The sequence below is a fragment of the Microcaecilia unicolor genome, chromosome 10 (genome assembly GCF_901765095.1).
Source record: "Microcaecilia unicolor chromosome 10, aMicUni1.1, whole genome shotgun sequence".
NCBI classification, from domain to species: domain Eukaryota; kingdom Metazoa; phylum Chordata; class Amphibia; order Gymnophiona; family Siphonopidae; genus Microcaecilia; species Microcaecilia unicolor.
In genome coordinates, this window is record NC_044040.1 from 18,824,224 (window position 1) to 18,847,849 (window position 23,626).

Here is a 23,626-nt window from a genome sequence, read left to right on the forward strand (position 1 = left end):
GTATGCACTGCCTCCACTCTATGCAATCCATGCATATTCAGCACAGCTATTTTGAATACCTGACTAGGGAAAGCAACAGAAACCACCTTGCTAATAGTCTGACAAGAAATTATCATGCAAGCTACAGCCCCCATAAGTGGTTTGTGACTTGGTACTTGTTAACAGGGAGCTCTGTCGAGCAGGGACTGTCTCTTCATGTTCAAGTGTACAGCGCTGCGTACGGCTAGTAGCACTATAGAAATGATAAGTAGTAGTAGTCTTTGGGATTCCGGAATCTTGCTACTCTTTAAGATTCTGCATGGAATCTTTGGGATTCCGGAATCTTGCTACTCTTTAAGATTCTGCATGGAATCTTGCTACTCTTTGGGATTCCGGAATCTTGCTACTCTTTGTCCTTATCCCTTATTCATCCTGTTAATTAGATTGTAAGTTCTGTCGAGCAGGGACTGTCTCTTCATGTTCAAGTGTACAGCGCTGTGTACGTCTAGTAGCACTATAGAAATGATAAGTAGTAGTAGTCTTTGGGATTCCGGAATCTTGCTACTCTTTAAGATTCTGCATGGAATCTTTGGGATTCCGGAATCTTGCTACTCTAAGATTCTGCATGGAATCTTGCTACTCTTTGGGATTCCGGAATCTTGCTACTCTTTGTCCTTATCCCTTATTCATCCTGTTAATTAGATTGTAAGTTCTGTCGAGCAGGGACTGTCTCTTCATGTTCAAGTGTACAGCGCTGTGTACGTCTAGTAGCACTATAGAAATGATAAGTAGTAGTAGTCTTTGGGATTCCGGAATCTTGCTACTCTTTAAGATTCTGCATGGAATCTTTGGGATTCCGGAATCTTGCTACTCTTTAAGATTCTGCATGGAATCTTGCTACTCTTTGGGATTCCAGAATCTTGCTACTCTAAGATTCTGCATGGAATCTTGCTACTCTTTGGGATTCCGGAATCTTGCTACTCTTTGTCCTTATCCCTTATTCATCCTGTCTTAATTAGATTGTAAGCTCTGTCGAGCAGGGACTGTCTCTTCATGTTCAAGTGTACAGCGCTGCGTACGTCTAGTAGAGCTTTAGAAATGGCAAGTAGTAGCTGCCTTTATCTGTGACACAAGTACTGGAGTTGTTTACCCTGTTTTACATCCATTATATATGAAGAGGCAAGGGCTGCAAACATGCTTGAGTTAATAAAATAAGTTACAAAGTTTCAGTGTGCTGATAAGTTTGTATCTGTGTATAGTTTGCCTTAATTCTTATGGATATATTTTCTCCTCTGTTTTAACCACCTATTACTCTGGCAACAAAAGTCTGTTACGTTTGAGACGGCGTAGAGAGGGTGGGGAAATGAACAAAATACATACAGCCGTCAGATATCCGAGTTATTTCATCCCTTTGTTTCCACAGCCTCAACTCACAAACTGCCCTTCAGAGGTTTTTGCCTTCCGTCACGAGAAGCCCACTGTACCTTGAACGTTGTCTCATGACCTGCTTTCAAGAGGTCCTTTTACACTTTGCATTTGACCATTTTTAATTTCTCCTTTTAGTACTGGAAAATTTACTGAATCTCTGAAGTGAAATCTTAACTTTCACTACTTCCATAGGGGGAGGAGAAAAAAAGTTTATGAAACACTGTAGTTTAAATAAAATGCTTCAGTTTGCTTCCAGTTTCACTTCAGAATGCACGAGTGAAAACAATTTAAAAAAAAAGAAACATTTTCTTCCCTCTGGCCACTGCTAAAAAAGATTAACGGACTCCTTTACTAAAGGGCGGTATGGCTACTACCACATTGGCACACAGCAAATCAGGCCTACTGCCAGGCTACGCCAGGCACCAACTCTGGCGCTAGTTCAACGGCCCGAGGGAATGGGTGAGGAGCCCAGAATCCAGAGCTGATGAGTGTATGGCCTTACATAAGTACATAAGTAATGCCACACTGGGAAAAGACCAAGGGTCCATCGAGCCCAGCATCCTGTCCATGACAGCGGCCAATCCAGGCCAAGGGCACCTGGCAAGCTTCCCAAACATACAAACGTTCTATACATGTTATTCCTGGAATTGTGGATTTTTCCCAAGTCCATTTATTACTTGTCCTTTAGGAAACCGTCCAACCCCTTTTTAAACTCTGCCAAGCAAATCGCCTTCACCACTTACTCCGGCAACGAATTCCAGAGTTTAATTACGCGTTGGGTGAAGAAAGGCTTTCTCCAATTTGTTTTAAATTTACTACACTGTAGTTTCATCGCATGCCCCCTAGTCCTAGTATTTTTGGAAAGCGTGAACAGACGCTTCACATCCACCTGTTCCACTCCACTCATTATTTTATATACCTTTATCATGTCTCCCCTCAGCCGTCTCTTCTCCAAGCTGAATAGCCCTAGCCTCCTTAGTCTTTCTTCATAGGGAAGTCGTCCCATCCCCGCTATCATTTTAGTCGCCCTTCACTGCACCTTTTCCAATTGTACTATATCTTTCTTGAGATGCGGCGACCAGAATTGAACACAATACTCAAGGTGCGGTCGCACCATGGAGCGATATAACGGCATTATAACATCCTCATTTTTGTTTTCCATTCCTTTCCTAATAATACCCAACATTCTATTTGTTTTCCGAGCCGCAGCAGCAAACTGAACAGAAGGTTTCAGTGTATTATCGACGACGACACCCAGATCCCTTTCTTGGTCCATAACTCCTAACATGGAACCTTGCCTGACGTAGCTATAATTCGGGTTCTTTTTTCCCACAGGCATCACCTTGCATTTGCTCACATTAAACGTCATCTGCCATTTAGCCGCCCAGTCTCCCAGTCTCGTAAGGTCCTTCTGTAATTGTTCACAATCCTGTCGCGAGTTAACGACTTTGAATAACTTTGTGTCCACCTAGATAAAGAGAATACCAAGGTTTGGGTGGCTGCACATGACCACATATAGTGAACCTTGGAAGTTCTCTCTATCTCCATCTGCTGGCAGAGGGACATAACCCACCAATCTCTGGACTGATCTGTGGGACGCTATGGAAGGGGGCCCCTTCTACCACATTGGCACACGGCAAATCAGGCCTACTGCCAGGCTACACCAAGGGCAAGGGTTCTCAACACACCAAGTCAATCTGTTTTTCAAGATACGATGAATAGGCAATATGCAGAAGACAAAAATTTGCTCGCACTTCCACAATGTATGAAAATCCCTTGCATATTCATTATGTGTACCTTGAAAACTTGACTGACTGGATGTGTCCTAAGTAGAGAATGACATAGGGACAAAGTTTGTCCCCAATCCCCACCGCCATAAGTTCTGCCTCTGTCCCCAGATTCTGTCCCCATCCCCATGGCCTCTGTCCTCACCTGAAGAAGCCTCGAACACTTATGATTTTATATTTAAATCTTTTTGTTAACGTATAAAAAGGAACAATATGCTGTGCAACTGTTGTTTATAAATCCCTCTACCCTTCCAACCCCAACAATAGCTGACTTCTACTACCCCAAGGAACCCTAATCCACCCAGTTAAAATGTCCAGGGGTACAAAATACAACCCGTTCTGCATGCCCTAGAGGGGAGAAATATGCCCTATGAAGCACTGTTATGATTTTTGTAATCTGTGCATGCATAAGTCATCAACAATCTCAGGATTCAGTCTAGCTCTCCTGTCCTCCACAGTCCATCCTGCAATAGAAGGTGTCTTCTCAGAAGACGTGCTGGTAGCAGGAATGTACAGGATCCCCCATACAAATTTTGCCAGTTGTGGCCAGCACGTTTGCTTGTTTTTCCCCAAAATTAAAACCATCACCTGCATCACTCAAAAATAAATAACTGTCCAATTCATTAACAGTCTTCAAAGTAGAGAATGACACAAGGACAAAGTTTGTCTCCCATCCCCATGGGCTCTGACCCCACCCGATCCCATCCCTGTGGGCTCTGTCCCTGCCCTCATCCCTGCAGTTATCGCGGGTCCCCGTACCCGCCCTCATCCCTGCAGTTATCGCGGGTCCCCGTACCCATGTCATTCCGTAGTCCTAAGGACTAGGTTGAGAACCCCTGCTTCGGGGTTAAAGAGCAGTTTTATCCTGTCTCCATCTGCTGGAAGGAAAAGAGACAGACCCCATCCGGGTGGGCTGGTCTGGCAAGGACAAGTACAAATTTCAAATAGATAAAATTAAACTTAATTTTAATCTGAGGTACAGGAAACTTTAGAGCGCACGACCCTGAGCATATCACACTTTCCTCCTGCCAAACCTAAAACCCTGCATTTTGGTGACAGAAAAAAGTGTGTCTAAAGCACAGGGATGGCTTTATATAGGCAGGCAGCCTATGGTCAGGATTTTAGGGTAAAAGCTTGAAATCACATGCCGGTGGTTGGGAGGTGGGCATAGTGCTGGGCAGACTTATACAGTCTGTGCCAGAGCCGGTGGTTGGGAGGCGGGGATATTGCTGGGCAGACTTATACGGTCTGTGCCCTGAAGAGCATAGGTACAAATCAAAGTAGGGTATACACAAAAAGTAGCACACATGAGTTGTCTTGTTGGGCAGACTGGATGGACCGTGCAGGTCTTTTTCTGCCACCATCTACTATGTTATACAGAAGTCCTACAGCACAAGGAGTGACAGAAAAAGAAAGCAGACATCAGATAGGCTAAGAACTCTCAAAATGATCATTTTCACAACCTGTCTCAAGATTGCATGCAGTAAAGAAAAAAAAGGCCAGCTCAACCTATGGACCAGGTAAGGCACTGGCTCAGGGTGCCGGTGATAAAAGGTGTCAACATTAAAGGGGCGATCAAGGAGGACAAAGCCGTAGCGGAGAAATTAAATGAATTCTTTGCTTCGGTCTTCACCGAGGAGGATTTGGGGGGGACACCGGTGCCGGAAAGAATATTTGAAGCGGGGGAGTCGGAGAAACTAAACAAATTCTCTGTAACCTTGGAGGATGTAATGGGTCAGTTCAGCAAGCTGAAGAGTAGTAAATCACCGGGACCTGATGGTATTCATCCCAGAGTATTAATAGAACTAAAAAATGAACTTGCGGAGCTACTGTTAGAAATATGCAATCTGTCCCTAAAATCGAGTGTAGTACCGGAAGACTGGAGGGTAGCCAATGTTACTCCGATTTTTAAGAAGGGTTCCAGAGGAGATCCGTGAAATTATAGACCGGTGAGTCTGACGTCGGTGCCGGGCAAGATGGTGGAGGCTATTATTAAGAATAAAATTGCAGAGCATATACAAAAACATGGACTGATGAGACAAAGTCAGCACGGATTTAGTGAAGGGAAGTCTTGCCTCACCAATCTAATGCATTTTTTTGAGGGGGTAAGCAAACATGTGGACAATGGGGAGCCGGTTGATATTGTATATCTGGATTTTCAGAAGGCGTTTGACAAAGTGCCGCACGAAAGACTCCTGAAGAAATTGCTGAGTCATGGAATCGGAGGTAGGGTATTATTATGGATTAAGAACTGGTTGAAAGATAGGAAGCAGAGAGTAGGATTGCGTGGCCAGTATTCTCAGTGGAGGAGGGTAGTTAGTGGGGTCCCGCAGGGGTCTGTGCTGGGTCCGTTGCTTTTTAATGTATTTATAAATGACCTAGAGATGGGAATAACTAGTGAGGTAATTAAATTCGCCGATGACACAAAATTATTCAGGGTCGTCAAGTCGCAGGAGGAATGTGAACGATTACAGGAGGACCTTGCGAGACTGGGAGAATGGGCGTGCAAGTGGCAGATGAAGTTCAATGTTGACAAGTGCAAAGTGATGCATGTGGGTAAGAGGAACCCGAATTATAGCTACGTCTTGCAAGGTTCCGCGTTAGGAGTTACGGATCAAGAAAGGGATCTGGGTGTCGTCGTCGATGATACGCTGAAACCTTCTGCTCAGTGTGCTGCTGCGGCTAGGAAAGCGAATAGAATGTTGGGTGTTATTAGGAAGGGTATGGAGTCCAGGTGTGCGGATGTTATAATGCCGTTGTATCGCTCCATGGTGCGACCGCACCTGGAGTATTGTGTTCAGTACTGGTCTCCGTATCTCAAAAAAGATATAGTAGAATTGGAAAAGGTACAGCGAAGGGCGACGAAAATGATAGTGGGGATGGGACGACTTTCCTATGAAGAGAGGCTGAGAAGGCTAGGGCTTTTCAGCTTGGAGAAGAGACGGCTGAGGGGAGATATGATAGAAGTGTATAAAATAATGAGTGGAATGGATCGGGTGGATGTGAAGCGACTGTTCACGCTATCCAAAAATACTAGGACTAGAGGGCATGAGTTGAAGCTACAGTGTGGTAAATTTAAAACGAATCGGAGAACATTTTTCTTCACCCAACGTGTAATTAGACTCTGGAATTCGTTGCCGGAGAACGTGGTACGGGCGGTTAGCTTGACGGAGTTTAAAAAGGGGTTAGATAGATTCCTAAAGGACAAGTCCATAGACCGCTATTAAATGGACTTGGAAAAATTCCGCATTTTTAGGTATAACTTGTCTGGAATGTTTTTACGTTTGGGGAGCGTGCCAGGTGCCCTTGACCTGGATTGGCCACTGTCGGTGACAGGATGCTGGGCTAGATGGACCTTTGGTCTTTCCCAGTATGGCACTACTTATGTACTTATGTACTTATGTAACATCTCAATTCAGTCTACCTTCACGCTCCTAGAAGAATGGACTCAGGACTGAGATTTTGGCACCTTTTATCACCAGTACCATGAGCATCCAGCAGGGGGAGTAGTGTCGAGAGAGAGAGAGAGGGGGCGATACTAGATCATAAGTAGGTGGCATCTGAGTCCCTTGAGCCGGCCCTGGCAGTGCCCCAACACCTTCCCTTCCCTAAGCTGGAGGTCATAAAGCAGCCAAACCCACAGGAAGCTCCGTCTGTCTTATTTACACAGCGGTACATAAGCCAGACAACACAGCATGCTCTCAAACTGCTCTATCCTTCCACCACAGACCAGTGCAGTCAGGTCCCTTGCTTTACCTAGGTAGTCATTTCATGCACTTAAGTCACGCTTGGCACGGACTCAGAGCCAGATGCACAAAACCTAACAAGCCCACAACTTGCGTTTTAAACTGGTTCCAGGCAGTTTAAAATGCAAGTAGTTTACCGGGGCATGCACCAAGGGCATTTTTCCTGTCACGGTAGCAGGCAACGAAAACGGAATGCAAATTATCCAAAGGCTATTATAATGAGACGCACTACCGTTTTTCTGATTCCCTTACCGTGGAAACCCTAACGTGAGGTCTGCACCTCTCGTTAGGGCTCCTGTGAGGGAATCGGAAAGGAAAAGGGCCCCATAAAAAAGGTTAAAAACAAAAACAAAAACGAGCGAACGTGAGGGGCGTCCTTTATGGACGTACTCTGCCTGCGCTTGTGAGGGACGTCTTTTCGCTGTTTTTTTTGTTTGTTTGTTTGTTTTGTCTCCCCGGTGCTGCTCACCTTCTGTAGCAGCGAGGAGAAGGGAATCGGGGACCTGCGAGTCGATCCGGAGTTCGGGAGGTCCCTTTCCATTATGCTCCTCTTCCAGGTCTCTTCAGCCAATCACAGTGCTTGTAGCTGACACCAGCAAGCTAGATGCGCTTTGATTGGCTGAAGAGATCCAAGAAGAGGAGCATAACCGAATGGGACGTCCCGATTCTCCGACTGACTACCAAGGTAATGGTGAATGCAATGGAGCTACAATGAGTAGCTCATTTGCATTCCCTTTCCTTAGTGAATTCCCGTTCCCTACTGATTCGCTATGGAATCGGTAGGGAACGGGAATTACCGACGACTTTAGTGCATCTTCCTCTCAGTCCAGAAACAATCACATCCAAACAAAGCCTTTAAATATATACCTAAGAGTAACAGGACACCAAGGCGGATATGTAGAAAAAGACCACCTTGTTCAATACCCACAGCTCCGATAGGACATTTAAGCTGGTCCTGGATTGCTCTCTTAGGAGGATAAGCACCAAATTCGGTGGGTAGGATCAGGAAGTACAGATTCCACACTGCACTAGGGATGAAAGCTGAAAAATCTGCACTGAAACTGGTAAGTTGGCAGGTCCACGTCCACAGTGACAGAATGATCCATTCCATGTTTCACTCCAGTGCATGCAGGGAGATGTAGTTCCTATTTCCCAATTGTGTTCCTTAAGTAAAATCCCATTTCAATGCAAGCAATGGGGTAAAATGGCAAGGCGGGCTCTGCTTCTCCCCTACGCCACCCTAGACATGCAAGGCCTGGAAAACTGCAAAGGTACTCAAAGATCCCCAGCACATCTGTATTTAATTGACTGTAATTATACAACTGAAGTAAATGCACTCTATCAGGAGCCAGTGGGGATTTATGGCCAAAAAGAGATTAAAACTTTTCGTTTTGGGGTGGGGGTTTTTTTCCTGTTATTGTTTTTAAAAAATTTTTTTTAATAAAGTAAAAAACAACTTCTCATATTTTTATACTGGCTATGATACTCCCTCACATAGTGGGTACTAGCAAGACATCACTCAAAAGATTCCAACTGCTACAAAACACTGTAGCAGATTAATAAGTGATAAGTGTTTCTCCTCTCTTGATACGTTTTATGTTGGCTTCCTATCCAAGCATGTATATTATTTTAACTAGCTTGTTTTCACGAAGAGAGTGGTAGATACTCGGAATGCCCTCCTGCGGGAGGTGGTGGAGATGAAAACGGTAGCGGAATTCAAGCATGCGTGGGATAAACATAAAGGAATCCTGTGCAGAAGGAATGGATCCTCAGAAGCTTAGCCGAGATTGGGAGGCGGGGCTAGTGCTGGGCAAGACTTCTACGGTCTGTGTCCTAAAAATGGCAGATACAAATCAAGGTAAGGTATACACAAGAAGTAGCACATATGAGTTTATCTTGTTGGGCAGACTAGATGGACCGTGCAGGTCTTTTTCTGCCGTCATCTACTATGTTACTATGTTTAGTTTATAAGAGTAATGAGTTTAGTGCCAGAATATTGGTTAATCATTTGGGGGTTTTTTTTCCTATGTTCTAAAGATACCTGCTTTAAAGAGTTGCTAGCTCTGTATTTTCTGCCAGCTAATGGTCTTTGATATAGAAAGATTTTCACTTACCTACAGAGACAAGGGGAGGGGGGGGGGGGGGGAGTGAGAAAGAGAAAGTGGAGGGAAGGGAGTGTTCTTTTTTTTTTTATTTGTTATGGTATTTTCCAGTATTTTGTTGCTTTCTTTATTGCTTTGTTACCCACTGGACTCTAAATCTGTTTCATTAGATTAGAAATTAACCTCAGAACTGATCTGTACAAAGGTCTGATCTGATGAGGACGATACCTCTGATATAGAAATTGTTATGAGCACATATACAGAGCTAGGTACAACCTTAAGTGAGACATAAAAATGCAAACGAAAAAGACAAAAAAAATCAAAGCTTTCCAAACATTCAAACTACACCCCCCCCCCCCCAAACATCACCATACACTGAGAACACCCCAACCCGACCTACCCACTCCACCCCCCACTAAGCCCACCTGCAAAAAACAGAACAAACAATAAGGGCCCACTGTAAGAGGAAGGACTGATCTCAACCCACAGGACTATCCTGACGACAAAAGATATAGGAACAATTGCAGAGCATATACAAAAACATGGACTGATGAGACAAAGTCAGCACGGATTTAGTGAAGGGAAGTCTTGCCTCACCAATCTAATGCATTTTTTTGAGGGGGTAAGCAAACATGTGGACAATGGGGAGCCGGTTGATATTGTATATCTGGATTTTCAGAAGGCGTTTGACAAAGTGCCGCACGAAAGACTCCTGAAGAAATTGCAGAGTCATGGAATCGGAGGTAGGGTATTATTATGGATTAAGAACTGGTTGAAAGATAGGAAGCAGAGAGTAGGATTGCGTGGCCAGTATTCTCAGTGGAGGAGGGTAGTTAGTGGGGTCCCGCAGGGGTCTGTGCTGGGTCCGTTGCTTTTTAATGTATTTATAAATGACCTAGAGATGGGAATAACTAGTGAGGTAATTAAATTCGCCGATGACACAAAATTATTCAGGGTCGTCAAGTCGCAGGAGGAATGTGAACGATTACAGGAGGACCTTGCGAGACTGGGAGAATGGGCGTGCAAGTGGCAGATGAAGTTCAATGTTGACAAGTGCAAAGTGATGCATGTGGGTAAGAGGAACCCGAATTATAGCTACGTCTTGCAAGGTTCCGCGTTAGGAGTTACGGATCAAGAAAGGGATCTGGGTGTCGTCGTCGATGATACGCTGAAACCTTCTGCTCAGTGTGCTGCTGCGGCTAGGAAAGCGAATAGAATGTTGGGTGTTATTAGGAAGGGTATGGAGTCCAGGTGTGCGGATGTTATAATGCCGTTGTATCGCTCCATGGTGCGACCGCACCTGGAGTATTGTGTTCAGTACTGGTCTCCGTATCTCAAAAAAGATATAGTAGAATTGGAAAAGGTACAGCGAAGGGCGACGAAAATGATAGTGGGGATGGGACGACTTTCCTACGAAGAGAGGCTGAGAAGGCTAGGGCTTTTCAGCTTGGAGAAGAGACGGCTGAGGGGAGATATGATAGAAGTGTATAAAATAATGAGTGGAATGGATCGGGTGGATGTGAAGCGACTGTTCACGCTATCCAAAAATACTAGGACTAGAGGGCATGAGTTGAAGCTACAGTGTGGTAAATTTAAAACGAATCGGAGAACATTTTTCTTCACCCAACGTGTAATTAGACTCTGGAATTCGTTGCCGGAGAACGTGGTACGGGCGGTTAGCTTGACGGAGTTTAAAAAGGGGTTAGATAGATTCCTAAAGGACAAGTCCATAGACCGCTATTAAATGGACTTGGAAAAATTCCGCATTTTTAGGTATAACTTGTCTGGAATGTTTTTACGTTTGGGGAGCGTGCCAGGTGCCCTTGACCTGGACTGGCCACTGTCGGTGACAGGATGCTGGGCTAGATGGACTTTTGGTCTTTCCCAGTATGGCACTACTTATGTACTTATATGTACTTAACACAGCAGAACATCATAAGGTCCACTCCTAATGACTAAAAACCAGCAATAGCAAAGCTATCAGCAACAGCTGTGGCAGGCAAGCAGTCAAGAGGTTTTCTCAGATTTGGACGCACGTTGCCCATCCCAACCTATGTGGTGGTGACTTCTGGGGTGAGACAGATGATGTCGATGCTGCAGGCTCATCCTGGACCAACAAGCCCACCGCTACAAGATTATCCTTCACCGCCGAGATCGAGGTGGCTGAATAAGTTTTGCTTCCCACCATAAAGGACAAACCAATTGGAACAAGCCACAAGCCAGCGGTAGCGAGCCTGGTGATCACGGAGAAGCTGTGTCCAGTCACAGTACTTTTATTGGTGAGCCAGCGTAGCTAGGGCAATATTTGGATACAATTTTTATTTTTTTGTTACATTTGTACCCCGCGCTTTCCCACTCATGGCAGGCTCAATGCGGCTTACATGGGGCAATGGAGGGTTAAGTGACTTGCCCAGAGTCACAAGGAGCTGCCTGTGCCTGAAGTGGGAATCGAACCCAGTTCCCCAGGACCAAAGTCCACCACCCTAACCACTAGGCCACTCCTCCACTCTTGCTACTATTTGAGATTCTACATGGAATGTTGCTATTCCACTAGCAACATTCCATGTAGAAGTCGGCCCTTGTAGATCACCAATGTGGCCGCGCAGGCTTCTGCTTCTGTGAGTCTGACGTCCTGCACGTACGTGCAGGACGTCAGACTCACAGAAACAGAAGCCTGCGCAGCCTTCTACATGGAATGTTGCTAGTGGAATAGCAACATTCCATGTAGAATCTCCAATAGTAGCAACATTCCATGTAGAATCTCCAATAGTATCTATTTTATTTTTGTTACATTTGTACCCTGCGCTTTCCCACTCATGGCAGGCTCAATGCGGCTTACATGGGGGCAATGGAGGGTTAAGTGACTTGCCCAGAGTCACAAGGAGCTGCCTGTGCCTGAAGTGGGAATCCAACTCAGTTCCTCAGTTCCCCAGGACCAAAGTCCACCGCCCTAACCACTAGGCCACTCCTCCACTGTTGCTACTATTTGAGATTCTACATGGAATGTTGCTATTCCACTAGCAACATTCCATGTAGAAGTCGGCCCTTGCAGATCACCAATGTGGCCGCGTCAGACTCACAGAAACAGAAGCCTGCGCAGCCTTCTACATGGAATGTTGCTAGTGGAATAGCAACATTCCATGTAGAATCTCCAATAGTAACAACATTCCATGTAGAATCTCCAATAGTATCTATTTTACTTTTGTTACATTTGTACCCTGCGCTTTCCCACTCATGGCAGGCTCAATGCGGCTTACATGGGGCAATGGAGGGTTAACTGACTTGCCCAGAGTCACAAGGAGCTGCCTGTGCCTGAAGTGGGAATCCAACTCAGTTCCTCAGTTCCCCAGGACCAAAGTCCACCACCCTAACCACTAGGCCACTCCTCCACTGTTGCTACTATTTGAGATTCTACATGGAATATTGCTATTCCACTAGCAACATTCCATGTAGAAGTCGGCCCTTGCAGATCACCAATGTGGCCACGCAGGCTTCTGCTTCTGTGAGTCTGACGTCCTGCACATACGTGCAGGACGTCAGACTCACAGAAACAGAAGCCTGCGCAGCCTTCTACATGGAATGTTGCTAGTGGAATAGCAACATTCCATGTAGAATCTCCAATACTAGCAACATTCCATGTAGAATCTCCAATAGTATCTATTTTATTTTTGTTACATTTGTACCCTGCGTTTTCCCACTCATGGCAGGCTCAATGCGGCTTACATGGGGCAATGGAGGGTTAAGTGACTTGCCCAGAGTCACAAGGAGCTGCCTGTGCCTGAAGTGGGAATCAAACTCAGTTCCTCAGTTCCCCAGGACCAAAGTCCAGTACCCTAACCACTGGGCCACTCCTCCACTCAATTCCACTTCATCCCAAGTAAGGACGTCCCCTTTGTGATGAATCGCCCGCAAAACTCTTTCTTTATCACCACATTTGTGAAAGCACAAAATAACATCTCATGGCCGACTGCCCATACGAGATCCTGACACATGGTGCGCTCTATCCAAAGGTGAAGGCGACAGAGTGTACTCCGCCGACTGCAGAGTCTTCACCAAAATAAGGCCAGCGACCTCCACCACTTGCACAACTGCGACCGTATCCGGAATGTCACATCGCCAAGATCTGTTTTCCAGATCCTCTAATTCTAAGTCTTGTGTTGCTGTTCCAGTTGAGAAATCCAGATGTGGAGACGATCAAGATGTTCACCACATGCTTCCAAGTTCTCCTCAGTGTCTTCCACGCGACGTCCAATGTCCCCAACATATTTTTTTCAGTTCCTCCAACGTATCCTGCAACTCGGATCTCACAGATGCGCGATCCGATTTAAGTTCCTGGAACCAAGCCCTCATCTAAATACGGAAGGAAGCTCTACTTCTTGGGGCACTGCGGTGCCTGATGACACAACACCACTCGTCACCATCTTAGCTTCAGGACGCATCCCCGATACAGGGATCACACCCTCTGAAGATTTCGTCACCACTGGTTGCCGCCTGGCAGCCATCAAATTCCCAAAGGATTTAGCAGTACTGCATCAACAAGAGAGCTGCAGAATTAGAAATGTAGGTGTTTAATCCGTATTTTTTCGTCTACAGGAAGCCCCAGAGACCAGAGTTCAAAGCTCAAGTTGCCGTTAGGATGGACGATGTCACTTCCTCCCAGAATCAGTTATAGTTTTCATGAGCTGCTGAAATACATTAATTGCTCAGTGTCTGTAATGCACTGTGAAATTAATTTCTTGAGCTGATGGATTGGACAGATGGTGTATGTATTACCAAGAAAAATCAGTAAAAATAGCCAGATATGAATTATAAAGATGCAGACAGGAGTTTATTCCCCAGATAGAGGGGAACAAAAAGGAAAAATAATTCTAAGAAAACAATTGTTATAAAGAGAAAAATGTTATAAAAGTATAGAAAATAAATATTGATAATACCTAACTGCAATAAACTCTCTGGAGTGTAATATATTCTCTCTTTGGTTGGGGCTGATGCACGTTTACCATTACAAACCAGTCTGTGCCATGTTTAAAAGTTTATATCAGTTGACATTAACTGCTGATATCAGTTTGGGAATACCTAAATTGCTGCCATACGAAATCGCTAAATCCTAGCTGTCTTGAGTACATTAGCATAACGTGTGTGGGTAATAATTCACTGTGCACATTTAAAATAAAAAAAATAATAATGTACTTGGTAAGCAATAAAGATCTATAAAAAAAACGTTAGAATTCATTGTTTGATGTAATGGTTCAAAATCTTAAGAAAAAAAAACAAGAGATTTTTATATTCTTTACTCAAGGTGACTGTTTCTGAGCAACTGACAGTACAGTGAAACTATGAAGACCCCCCCCCCCCCATCCATTAATGATGCCCTGGTGGTCCATGGTAGGATAGACAAGAACAATCCCCACCCGCTCCAGGTTCAAATCAGCAGCCACAATTTCTAGCAACAGTCTCACAGTACTACTGCTAGGGTCCTGACCCCTAGCAATGAACACTGCCTATCCCCCCCCCCCCCAATGGAGATTTTTGTGCTTTTTAAGAGCTGAAACATAAAGCAGCAACTGCTATGATACTGTAGTAACCTATGAAACTTTGTAAGTCTAAATGCTTTGAAAATATGCCTCCAGGTCTACAAATTGACTTGGTCTATACGTAACATGAGAGAAATGAACCTCACTGGTAAGCAAGAATATATTGGGTATAACCTAAATTAGGCTTTTGCCATGCTTGATTGATCATCCTTCTGGTGTTCACAGGGTACAGACCACACATATCAAGGTGCATTTGGAAATGTGGAGGAGTGGCCTAGTGGTTAGGGTGGTGGACTCTGGTCCTGAGAAACTGAGTTTGATTCCCACTTCAGGCACAGGCAGCTCCTTGTGACTCTGGGCAAGTCACTTAACCCTCCATTGCCCCATGTAACAAATGTAACAAAAGCGCAGGGTACAAATGTAACAAAAATAAAATAGATACTATTGGAGATTCTACATGGAATGTTGCTACTATTGGCATGGAATGTTGCTATTCCACTAGCAACATTCCATGTAGAAGCCTGCGCGGCCACATTGGTGATCTGCAAGGGCCGACTTCTACATGGAATGTTGCTAGTGGAATAGCAACATTCCATGTAGAATCTCAAACAGTAGCAACAGTGGAGGAGTGGCCTAGTGGTTAGGGTGGTGGACTTTGGTCCTGAGGAACTGAGTTCAATTCCCACTTCAGGCACAGGCAGCTCCCTGTGACTCTGGGCAAGTCACTTAACCCTCCATTGCCCCATGTAAGCCGCATTGAGCCTGCCATGAGTGGGAAAGTGCAGGGTACAAATGTAAAAAAAAAAAAATCAGGCTAGCGTGCCCAATATATTTGGAGCCAGTCTGGTATTTTTCGACCACATTTCCTTGGTCTCAGTTACTACCCCTCACAGGGGAACACAGCAAACTCTCTGCATGAGCCCTGGACGCTCCCACATTTACTGCTGCGATTCCTTTTTTGTAAGGCATGAGAGATCAGCTGTTGTCTTTTTACTGGATCAACTTTTACTGAAAGAAATGTTTAACCGCAGAGATCCTGTTGCACCTCTATTTACATATTTTATTTGTTACATTTGTATCCCACATTTTCCCACCTATTTGCAGGCTCAGTGTGGCTTACATAGTATCGTAGAGGCATTCGCCAGTCCGGTGAAGAAACAAATACAGGTGGTATTAAGGTTGAGTAAGAAACATATGTTTCAGTTACAATGGGAATCAAGGAGAGGAAAAGATTATTTAGTGTCCAGTACAAGCTTTGGTTGTGTTGTGTTGCAGAGTGCAGGCATTTATGTTGGGTCGGCGGGGTATCCCTTTTTTAACAGGTAGGTCGTTAATGATTTCCCGAAGTTTAGGTGGTCGTAGGTTGTCTTCACAACTTTTGGCAGTGCATTCCATAATTGTGTGCTTGTATAGGAGAAGCTGGACGCATAGGTTGTTTTGTAGTTAATTTTTTTGCAGTTTGGGTAGTGGAGATTTAGGTAGGTTTGAGATGATCTGTTTTTTTTTTTTTTTGTTACATTTGTACCCTGCGCTTTCCCACTCACGGCAGGCTCAATGTGGCTTACATATTGTATACAGGTACTTATTTGTACCTGGGGCAATGGAGGGTTAAGTGACTTGCCCAGAGTCACAAGGAGCTGCCTGTGCCTGAAGTGGGAATCGAACTCAGTTCCTCAGGACCAAAGTCCACCACCCTAACCACTAGGCCACTCCTCCACTGTTGCTACTATTTGAGATTCTACATGGAATGTTGCTATTCCACTAGCAACATTCTATGTAGAAGTCGGCCCTTGCAGATCACCAATGTGGCCGCGCAGGCTTCTGCTCCTGTGAGTCTGACGTCCTGCACGTACGTCCGTGCAGGACGTCAGACTCACAGAAACAGAAGCCTGCGCAGCCTTCTACCTGGAATGTTGCTAGTGGAATAGCAACATTCCATGTAGAATCTCCAATAGTAACAACATTCCATGTAGAATGTGCAATAGTATCTATTTTATTTTTGTTACATTTGTACCCCGCGCTTTCCCACTCATGGCAGGCTCAATGCGGCTTACATGGGGCAATGGAGGGTTAAGTGACTTGCCCAGAGTCACAAGGAGCTGCCTGTGCCTGAAGTGGGAATCAAACTCAGTTCCTCAGTTCCCCAGGACCAGAGTCCACCACCCTAACCACTAGGCCACTCCTCCACTCTGAGTGGTAGGTCTATAAGTTCTGTCATGTATCCTGGGACTTGGCCATAGATAATTTTGTGGACCAGGGTGCAGATTTTGAAAGTATTCTTTGATTGGCAGCCAATGCAGTTTCCTTCTTTATAACCACTTCAGTAAAGTGCTATCTAAACCTCAGAGACCAACGCGCTTTGCATCTCATATATGTATTTTCCTCCTTAGGTTTTGGCTGTGATTTCTGTATCAAGGTATCTGACCATGTCAGATATTTGTCAAACAGAGATTTCCTGGTACACTGACAGGACCACATTAATAACAGGTTTTGGGTCATACAAGTGGCAAAGTATACACAGTGTAGGACTGATGGGAATGCAGTACCAAGGCTCTGCATTTTTTCCACGCTCTACATATATCACTTGCCAACACGTATAATCCAGAGAAATACTTCCTTGTAGCCTGACAAAAGGATATTATTCTTCTGCACAGGTCCAAGAAGCAGCCACGCCCTGAGTACTGTGTTCAGCTCAAGAAGACAGTGGAGCTGGGAAAGGTGCAGAGAAGGGCAACAAAAAAACATTTAACAGGGATGCAGTGGTTTAGTGGAGGAGTAGCCTAGTGGTTAGTGCAGCGGACTTTGATCCTGGGGAACTGGGTTTGGTTCCCACTGCAGCTCCTTGTAACTCTGGGCAAGTCACTGAACCCTCCACTGCCCCAGGTACAAATAAGTACCTGTATATAATATGTAAACTGTTTTGAATGTAGTTGCAAAAACCACAGGTTGGCAGTATCAAGTCAAAAGTACATAAGTGTTGCCATACTGGGAAAGACCAAAGGTCCATCGAGCCCAGCATCCTGTTTCCAACAGTGGCCAATCCAGGTCACAAACACCTAGCAAGATCCCAAAAAAGTACAAAACATTTTATGCTGCTTATCACAGAAATAATAGTGGATTTTCCCCAAGTCCATTTAATAATGGTCTATGGACTTTTCCTTTAGGAAGACGGCCAAACCTTCCTTTTTTAAACTCCACTAAGCTAACTGCCTTTACCACATTCTCTGGCAATTAATTCCAGAGTTTAATTACTCGAGTGAAGAAAAATTTTCTCCGATTCGTTTTAAATTTACTACATTGTAGCTTCATCGCATGCCCCCTAGTCCTAGTATTTTTGGAAAGCGTGAACAGACGCTTCACATCTACCCGTTCCACTCCACTCATTATTTTATAGACCTCTATCATATCTCCCCTCAGCCGTCTTTTCTCCAAGCTGAAGAGCCCCAGCCGCTTCAGCCTTTCCTCATAGGGAAGTTGTCCCATCCCCTTTATCATTTTTGTCGCCCTTCTCTGCACCTTTTCTAATTCCGCTATATCTATTTCCCTTTCCCTATTTGAGATTCTAAATGGAATGTTGCTAGTGGAGGAGTAGCCTAGCGGTTAGTGCAATAGCCTTTGATCCTAGGGAACTGGGTTCAATTCCCACTGCAGTTCCTTGTGACTCTGGGCAAGTCACTTACCCCTCCATCGCCCCAGGTACAAATAAATACCTGTATATATTATGTAAACGCTTTGAATGTAATTGCAAAAACCACAGAAATGCAGTACAGCAAGTTCCATTTCCTTTCCCTTTCTTTATGAAGGAAGATGACAGGTTAGGGCTCTCCAGCTTGCAGAAGAGACAGCACAAGTGTGGTCTAGTAGTTAGAGCTGTGGGTTGACAATCAGTGAAAGCAGGGTTCAAATCCCGCTGATGCTCCCTATGACCTTGGGCAAATTACACAAATTAGATTGTAAGCCCTCCAGGGACAGGGAAATACCTACAGTGCCTGAATATAACTTGCCTTGAAGTACTACTAATTTAAGATGTGAGCTAAATCCAAATTAATTAAGTTATATGAAACCATTAAGTGGAGTGGGATAGACAAGTAAGTAACAGTACGGAACAGAAGCAAATAAACTGGCTTCTAGTCTACTGAATTTAAAAAGGGGCAGAATAGATTTCTAAGGTGAAAAATCCACAAAGACTTGGGAAAGCCAGTGCTTGTCCCCAGGAATGAGGAACAAGTAATGGATCTTCTCTTTAAGATCCTACTGGGTGATTGTAATCCCAACTGGCCATGTTCAGTACCTGTTAAGTACCCTCCAGGTAACTGGTATTTTTTAGCATCTATGATTTATTACATAAGAATATAAGGATAGCCATACTGGGTCGGACAAATGGCCCAAATAGCCCAGTATCCTGTTTCCAGTAGCGGCCCATCCAGACCCCAAATACAGTAGTAGCAACATTCCAAACCCTGGGCAAACAGTGGCTTCCCCAATTCTCGCTGGTGACACCCTGGAGTGAGTCTGTGCACCACCTCAGGTGGCTAACCAGCAGGAGCCCACATATCAGGAATAAGCATTCTGGGGCAAGTGTCACCGAGACGTCCTCCAAACACTGCCCACGTTGGTCATCAGATCTTTAGAGCTTCTTTAACTATCAAACAACCCCTGTGTGAAACGTTTCAGAATGTTACTATAAACACAACAGAGAAGTTACTGCGACATGTAAAACGATTTGCCTTCTGAGCAGGCATGCCCACACACGTTGCATTTGCATTTTCCTAGACTACATAGAATCCCTACAAAATGTAGCACACCTACTGACCGACCCCCCCCCCAAGTGCGCTCACTGAACCCCTCGGAAGGCACGCACAAAAACAAAGCCAGAAACTAGACGACTATCCCCAACCCATTCCAGCAGTGTATTAAGTGCTAGAAAGCCACCTCACGTATTTCAAGAGATCTGAACATTTTGCATAGCGTGTGGGGGCGGGGGAGGGATGCAGCAGCAGTGAAAAGCAATGCCAAGAAGCAATTCAGTGCAATGCAACGATTGCACGTCTGCCTCAGCCCTGTGCAGACACGTATCACGGGTACACACATTGCTACGCCACAACACGACCCCCCGCCGCTGCACTCACCCAGAAGAGCATGTTGAAGAAGAAGAGGAGGTATTTCACCACGGGACTGACGAAGGAGAATTCCTCGCAGCCGGCGGCGGGCGATCTCCGAGCCATGGCGGAGCCGGGATCCCTTCTCGATTACTGCCTAAATGGGGCGGGGGGGGGGGACCGAGAAACACACGCCAGCCCCGGTGTCACCCCGCTGCCAGCCCGCGATCCGACCGCATGACGACTCGCCAACTTCTCTGCCACTGCACACACACGCCACGCCCCTCAGAATCCAGACCCGGGATCGCCACGCCCATTCCTGCACGTCCGCCCGCCCCCGCGCTCTCGGCATTGGAGAAAGCTGCCGCTGCCTTGCTTCTCGTTGGTCGTTCCCAGCCCGCCCCCTTCCCTCCCCCTCCTCCCTTCCTTCTGGTCAGAGAAGCACCTGTGCGGCGGCGGGGGGGGGCGTGGCTTCTTATAAGGGTCGTGTTCGGGGTCAGTGGAATCAGGAAACGAGAAAATAGAGGCAATCACGAGGGAGGGAACAGGGAAAGTAAGCTGATAAATCATGTAACTACATGGAATCAGTGCAATCCAATGCATTCTGTCAGGCCCTGGCAACATAGAAGCCCAAATGTCTCATGCACCTGCTGGGAGCATAGGAGGCAGCAGCACCCCCTGCCCCCTCCCCAATATTGAACAAACACATTGACTGTGTCCAGGGAAGTTTAATTTCCATTGGGTTTAGCACCTCCAGTCATTTCGAAAAGTTGGCTCCTATGCCTGGGAGGAGTAGTTTACTATAAGAACCTGCTGTCCTGTCAGATCTATAAACATCTCATTGCATCCCCACATCCCAGGGGCGTAGCCAGACACCCAATTTTGGGTGGGCCTGGGCCCAGGATGGGTGGGCAGAAGAACCCTGCCCCATCCCACAGGTGATTTGGTCTCTCCTTCTATCACCTGCATGCCATACGGTCTCTCAAGCATCCTCCCTTTCCCGCATACCTTTTAAATAGCAGATTTTCACCAGCAGCAAACAGCAACTAATACACACTGCTCATGTAGGCCCCACAGCATTCCCACTGACGCAACTTCCTGTTTCCGCATAGGTGGGAATATGTCAGAGGGAAGGCTATGGGGCCGGTGCAAGTAGTATGTATTAGTCACTGCTCACTATTTTTTCAAGGTATGCAGGAGGGAAAGTTGTTGGGAGTTTTCGGCTGGTTGGGCATCATAGGCATGCTGCTACTAGGTGGGCCTGAACCCAACGTGGATGGGCCTGGGCCAGGGGTGTGCTGGTAAATTTTTAACAACAGGCTCTTTCTCCAGACGTAGCCAGCTCTGCAGTTGGAAGGGCCAGGGGTGGCCGGGGGGGGGGGGGGGGAGCAACACTTGCCTCTCTCTCCTCCCTCCCTTTGTGTTGGCAGCCAATAAATGAACTGCCACCACTCCCAACGTCTTGCTCTGAGCAGCATGCTGGAACTTCTCTCACATGCTCGAGAAGTTCCAGCCTGCTGCCCAGAGCTGGAAACAAGGAGCGGGGAGCAGCAGTAGTCTATTTACTTGGCTGGCAGGGCTCAGCATCCCCACCAGCAAAGTAAAAGATAATTCAGCAGGGGGCCCAAGCCCACATTTTGGGAGCCAGTTGTTAAAGTAGCCATGGAGGGCCCTACTTTAACAACCGGCTCCCAAAATTCTTAAAAACTTAACAACCGGCTCTTGCGAGCCTGTGAGAGCCTGCTCCAGCACACCACTGGCCTGGGCCCACCCAGGCCCACCCTTGGCTACGCCACAGCCACATCCTACTGACCCCTGCTGGCCTTTCCTAACCAATGGATATCTCATTCCTCTTTTTAGTATTGCTAGTACAGTAGTACTAGGGCTTTTTTTAAGGGGTACTTGGGGGTACTGAGTACCGACACCTTTTTCCATTGTCTGGTTATATATACTATCAACTAACACATTTGCTTATTTCCGATCTGACGAAGAAGGGCAACCTTCGAAAGCTAATCAAGAAATGTATTAAGTTATGTCCAATAAAAAAGGTATCATCTTATTTTCTTTTCCATGTTTTATTTTGTTTGATTTCTATTGATAACCATTGTCTGCTAAAATTGACCCATGGACCCCAAGTTTTAATTAAAGAGCTCAGGCTCTACACACCAACTCTGCCTTATCATAGATTCTGTGACTGGTTGCAGGGGGCCTGGCTATTGTGGGGTGGGTCCCTCAGTGATCACCCTACCCCTGAAGGGTGGCCTAGCATTTGAGTACCAGCACCCTTTTTGCTAGGAAAAAAACACACTGAGTAGTACCATGCTGTCATGGGAATCTTACTTTCTTTTGTATGGGTGTTCCTGAGGGCGACAAGAGAACCATTGACTCCCTCTCTGGATTTTAATGATTGTTTATGTTAACTATTTCTAGATGTAATTGTGTGCATCCTTTTTTTTCTTATCTACCCCCTCCCACAAGGCTGAACATTCTCCGTGGGTAGTCATAGTCTTTTTTCATCCTGTGTGCGCCTTGTTGTCCCTTCACATTCTAGGGACTGTCCTTTTTGTTAATCTGTACAGCACTGCGTAACCCAAGTACCGCTCTATAAATGTTAAGTAGTAGTAATAGTACTTAGTAACATAGTAAATCGCAAGCCCACTAAGGTCAGAGTAAGTACCTGTATACAACATGTAAACTGCTTGGCTGTACCACTGAAAAGCAGTATATCAAATGCATGACCCATGTCCCTACAGAAAAAGACAAACTGACCCCTCCAGTCTGCTTGGGACTATATCTTTCATGTGAACGCCCATAGTCAAATAGGTGGGAAGGAAAGGTCCTCCTTCCTGTTGACTCCAGATCTTGTCCTCTCCCAAAATTCCCCTTGTTTTATGCCACTCTCAAGATATGATAGAGACATTGAAATACCTCAGTGGCATAAATGCTCAGAAGGTAAATCAATTGAAAGGAAACTCTGGAAGAAGGAGGCATAGGATGAAGGTGAAAGGAGACGCTTCTGCCTTCATTTTCTCTGGTGCCCTTTTACTAAAGCCATGTAGGCACCTACGCACACCCAACCCAACCCGCATCAATTTTGAGTTACAGCCCAGCTATCGCGTGGCCCATAGAGTAATTTTGTTTTGGATGCGTGTATGCTACGCACGCTGGAAAATAATTTGTATTTTCTGGTGCACAGCAAAAACCGGGTGGTAATCATCACTCTACGTGTGTAGACAATTACCGCGTGAGACCTTACCGCTAAGTCAATGGCTGGCAGTATGTTCTCAGACCCGCAATGGACGCGCAGCAATTTTAATTTTGCCGCACATCCATTTTCGGCAGAAATTTTAAACAGGCATTTTTTTACAGGTGCACTGAAAAATGATTTTATGCACACCCAAAACATGCGTCTACAGTTTCACAGGCCATTTTTCAGTGTGTCTTTTAATAAAAGGGCCCCTGTTTCTATAAGTATATAGGATCACCTATTTACCTTATACCCAGTGGCGTAGGAAGGGGGGCGGTGGGGCGGTCCTCCCCGGGTGCACGCCGCTGGGGGGGGTGTCGGCTCCGCTGGTTCCCTGCTCTCTCTGCTCTGGAACAGGTTACTTCCTGTTCCAGAGCAGAGAGAGCAGGGAACCAGCGGAGCCGACGCAGCTCCCAGCGACGTGCACTTGGGGCGGATCGGCATTCCCGCCCGCCCCCCCGCTTTCATATGGCAGTAAGAATGCGCTCCGGGGGGTGCGCACCAAGGGGGGGGTGCGCAGCGGCGACCCGCCCCGGGTGTCAGCCGCCCTCGCTACGGCACTGCTTATACCCAGTGCCTCTTACTTTCCATATCAAGACAGACGAATGTGCATAGCTTTCCAGACAGACTTAAGTATTTCCCTGTGTAACCTACTGCCCTGTCACATCCTATGCCAACATTACTCTCCCTTCTCAACCTGGGAA

General features: G+C 45.8%; 1 protein-coding gene across 1 annotated transcript in view; it reads right to left on the reverse strand.

Annotated features, from left to right (window-relative positions):
- The window catches only part of TSPAN33 (tetraspanin 33), a 33,245-nt gene extending 13,302 nt beyond the window's left edge, over nt 1–19,943 (reverse strand). Inside the window, exon 1 of the mRNA XM_030216613.1 lies at nt 19,706–19,943. Within this exon, the coding sequence (XP_030072473.1) occupies nt 19,706–19,801 (96 nt within the window). The 5' untranslated portion in view covers nt 19,802–19,943. The remainder of the gene's footprint in view (nt 1–19,705) is intronic.
- Between the last annotated feature and the right edge of the window lie 3,683 nt (nt 19,944–23,626).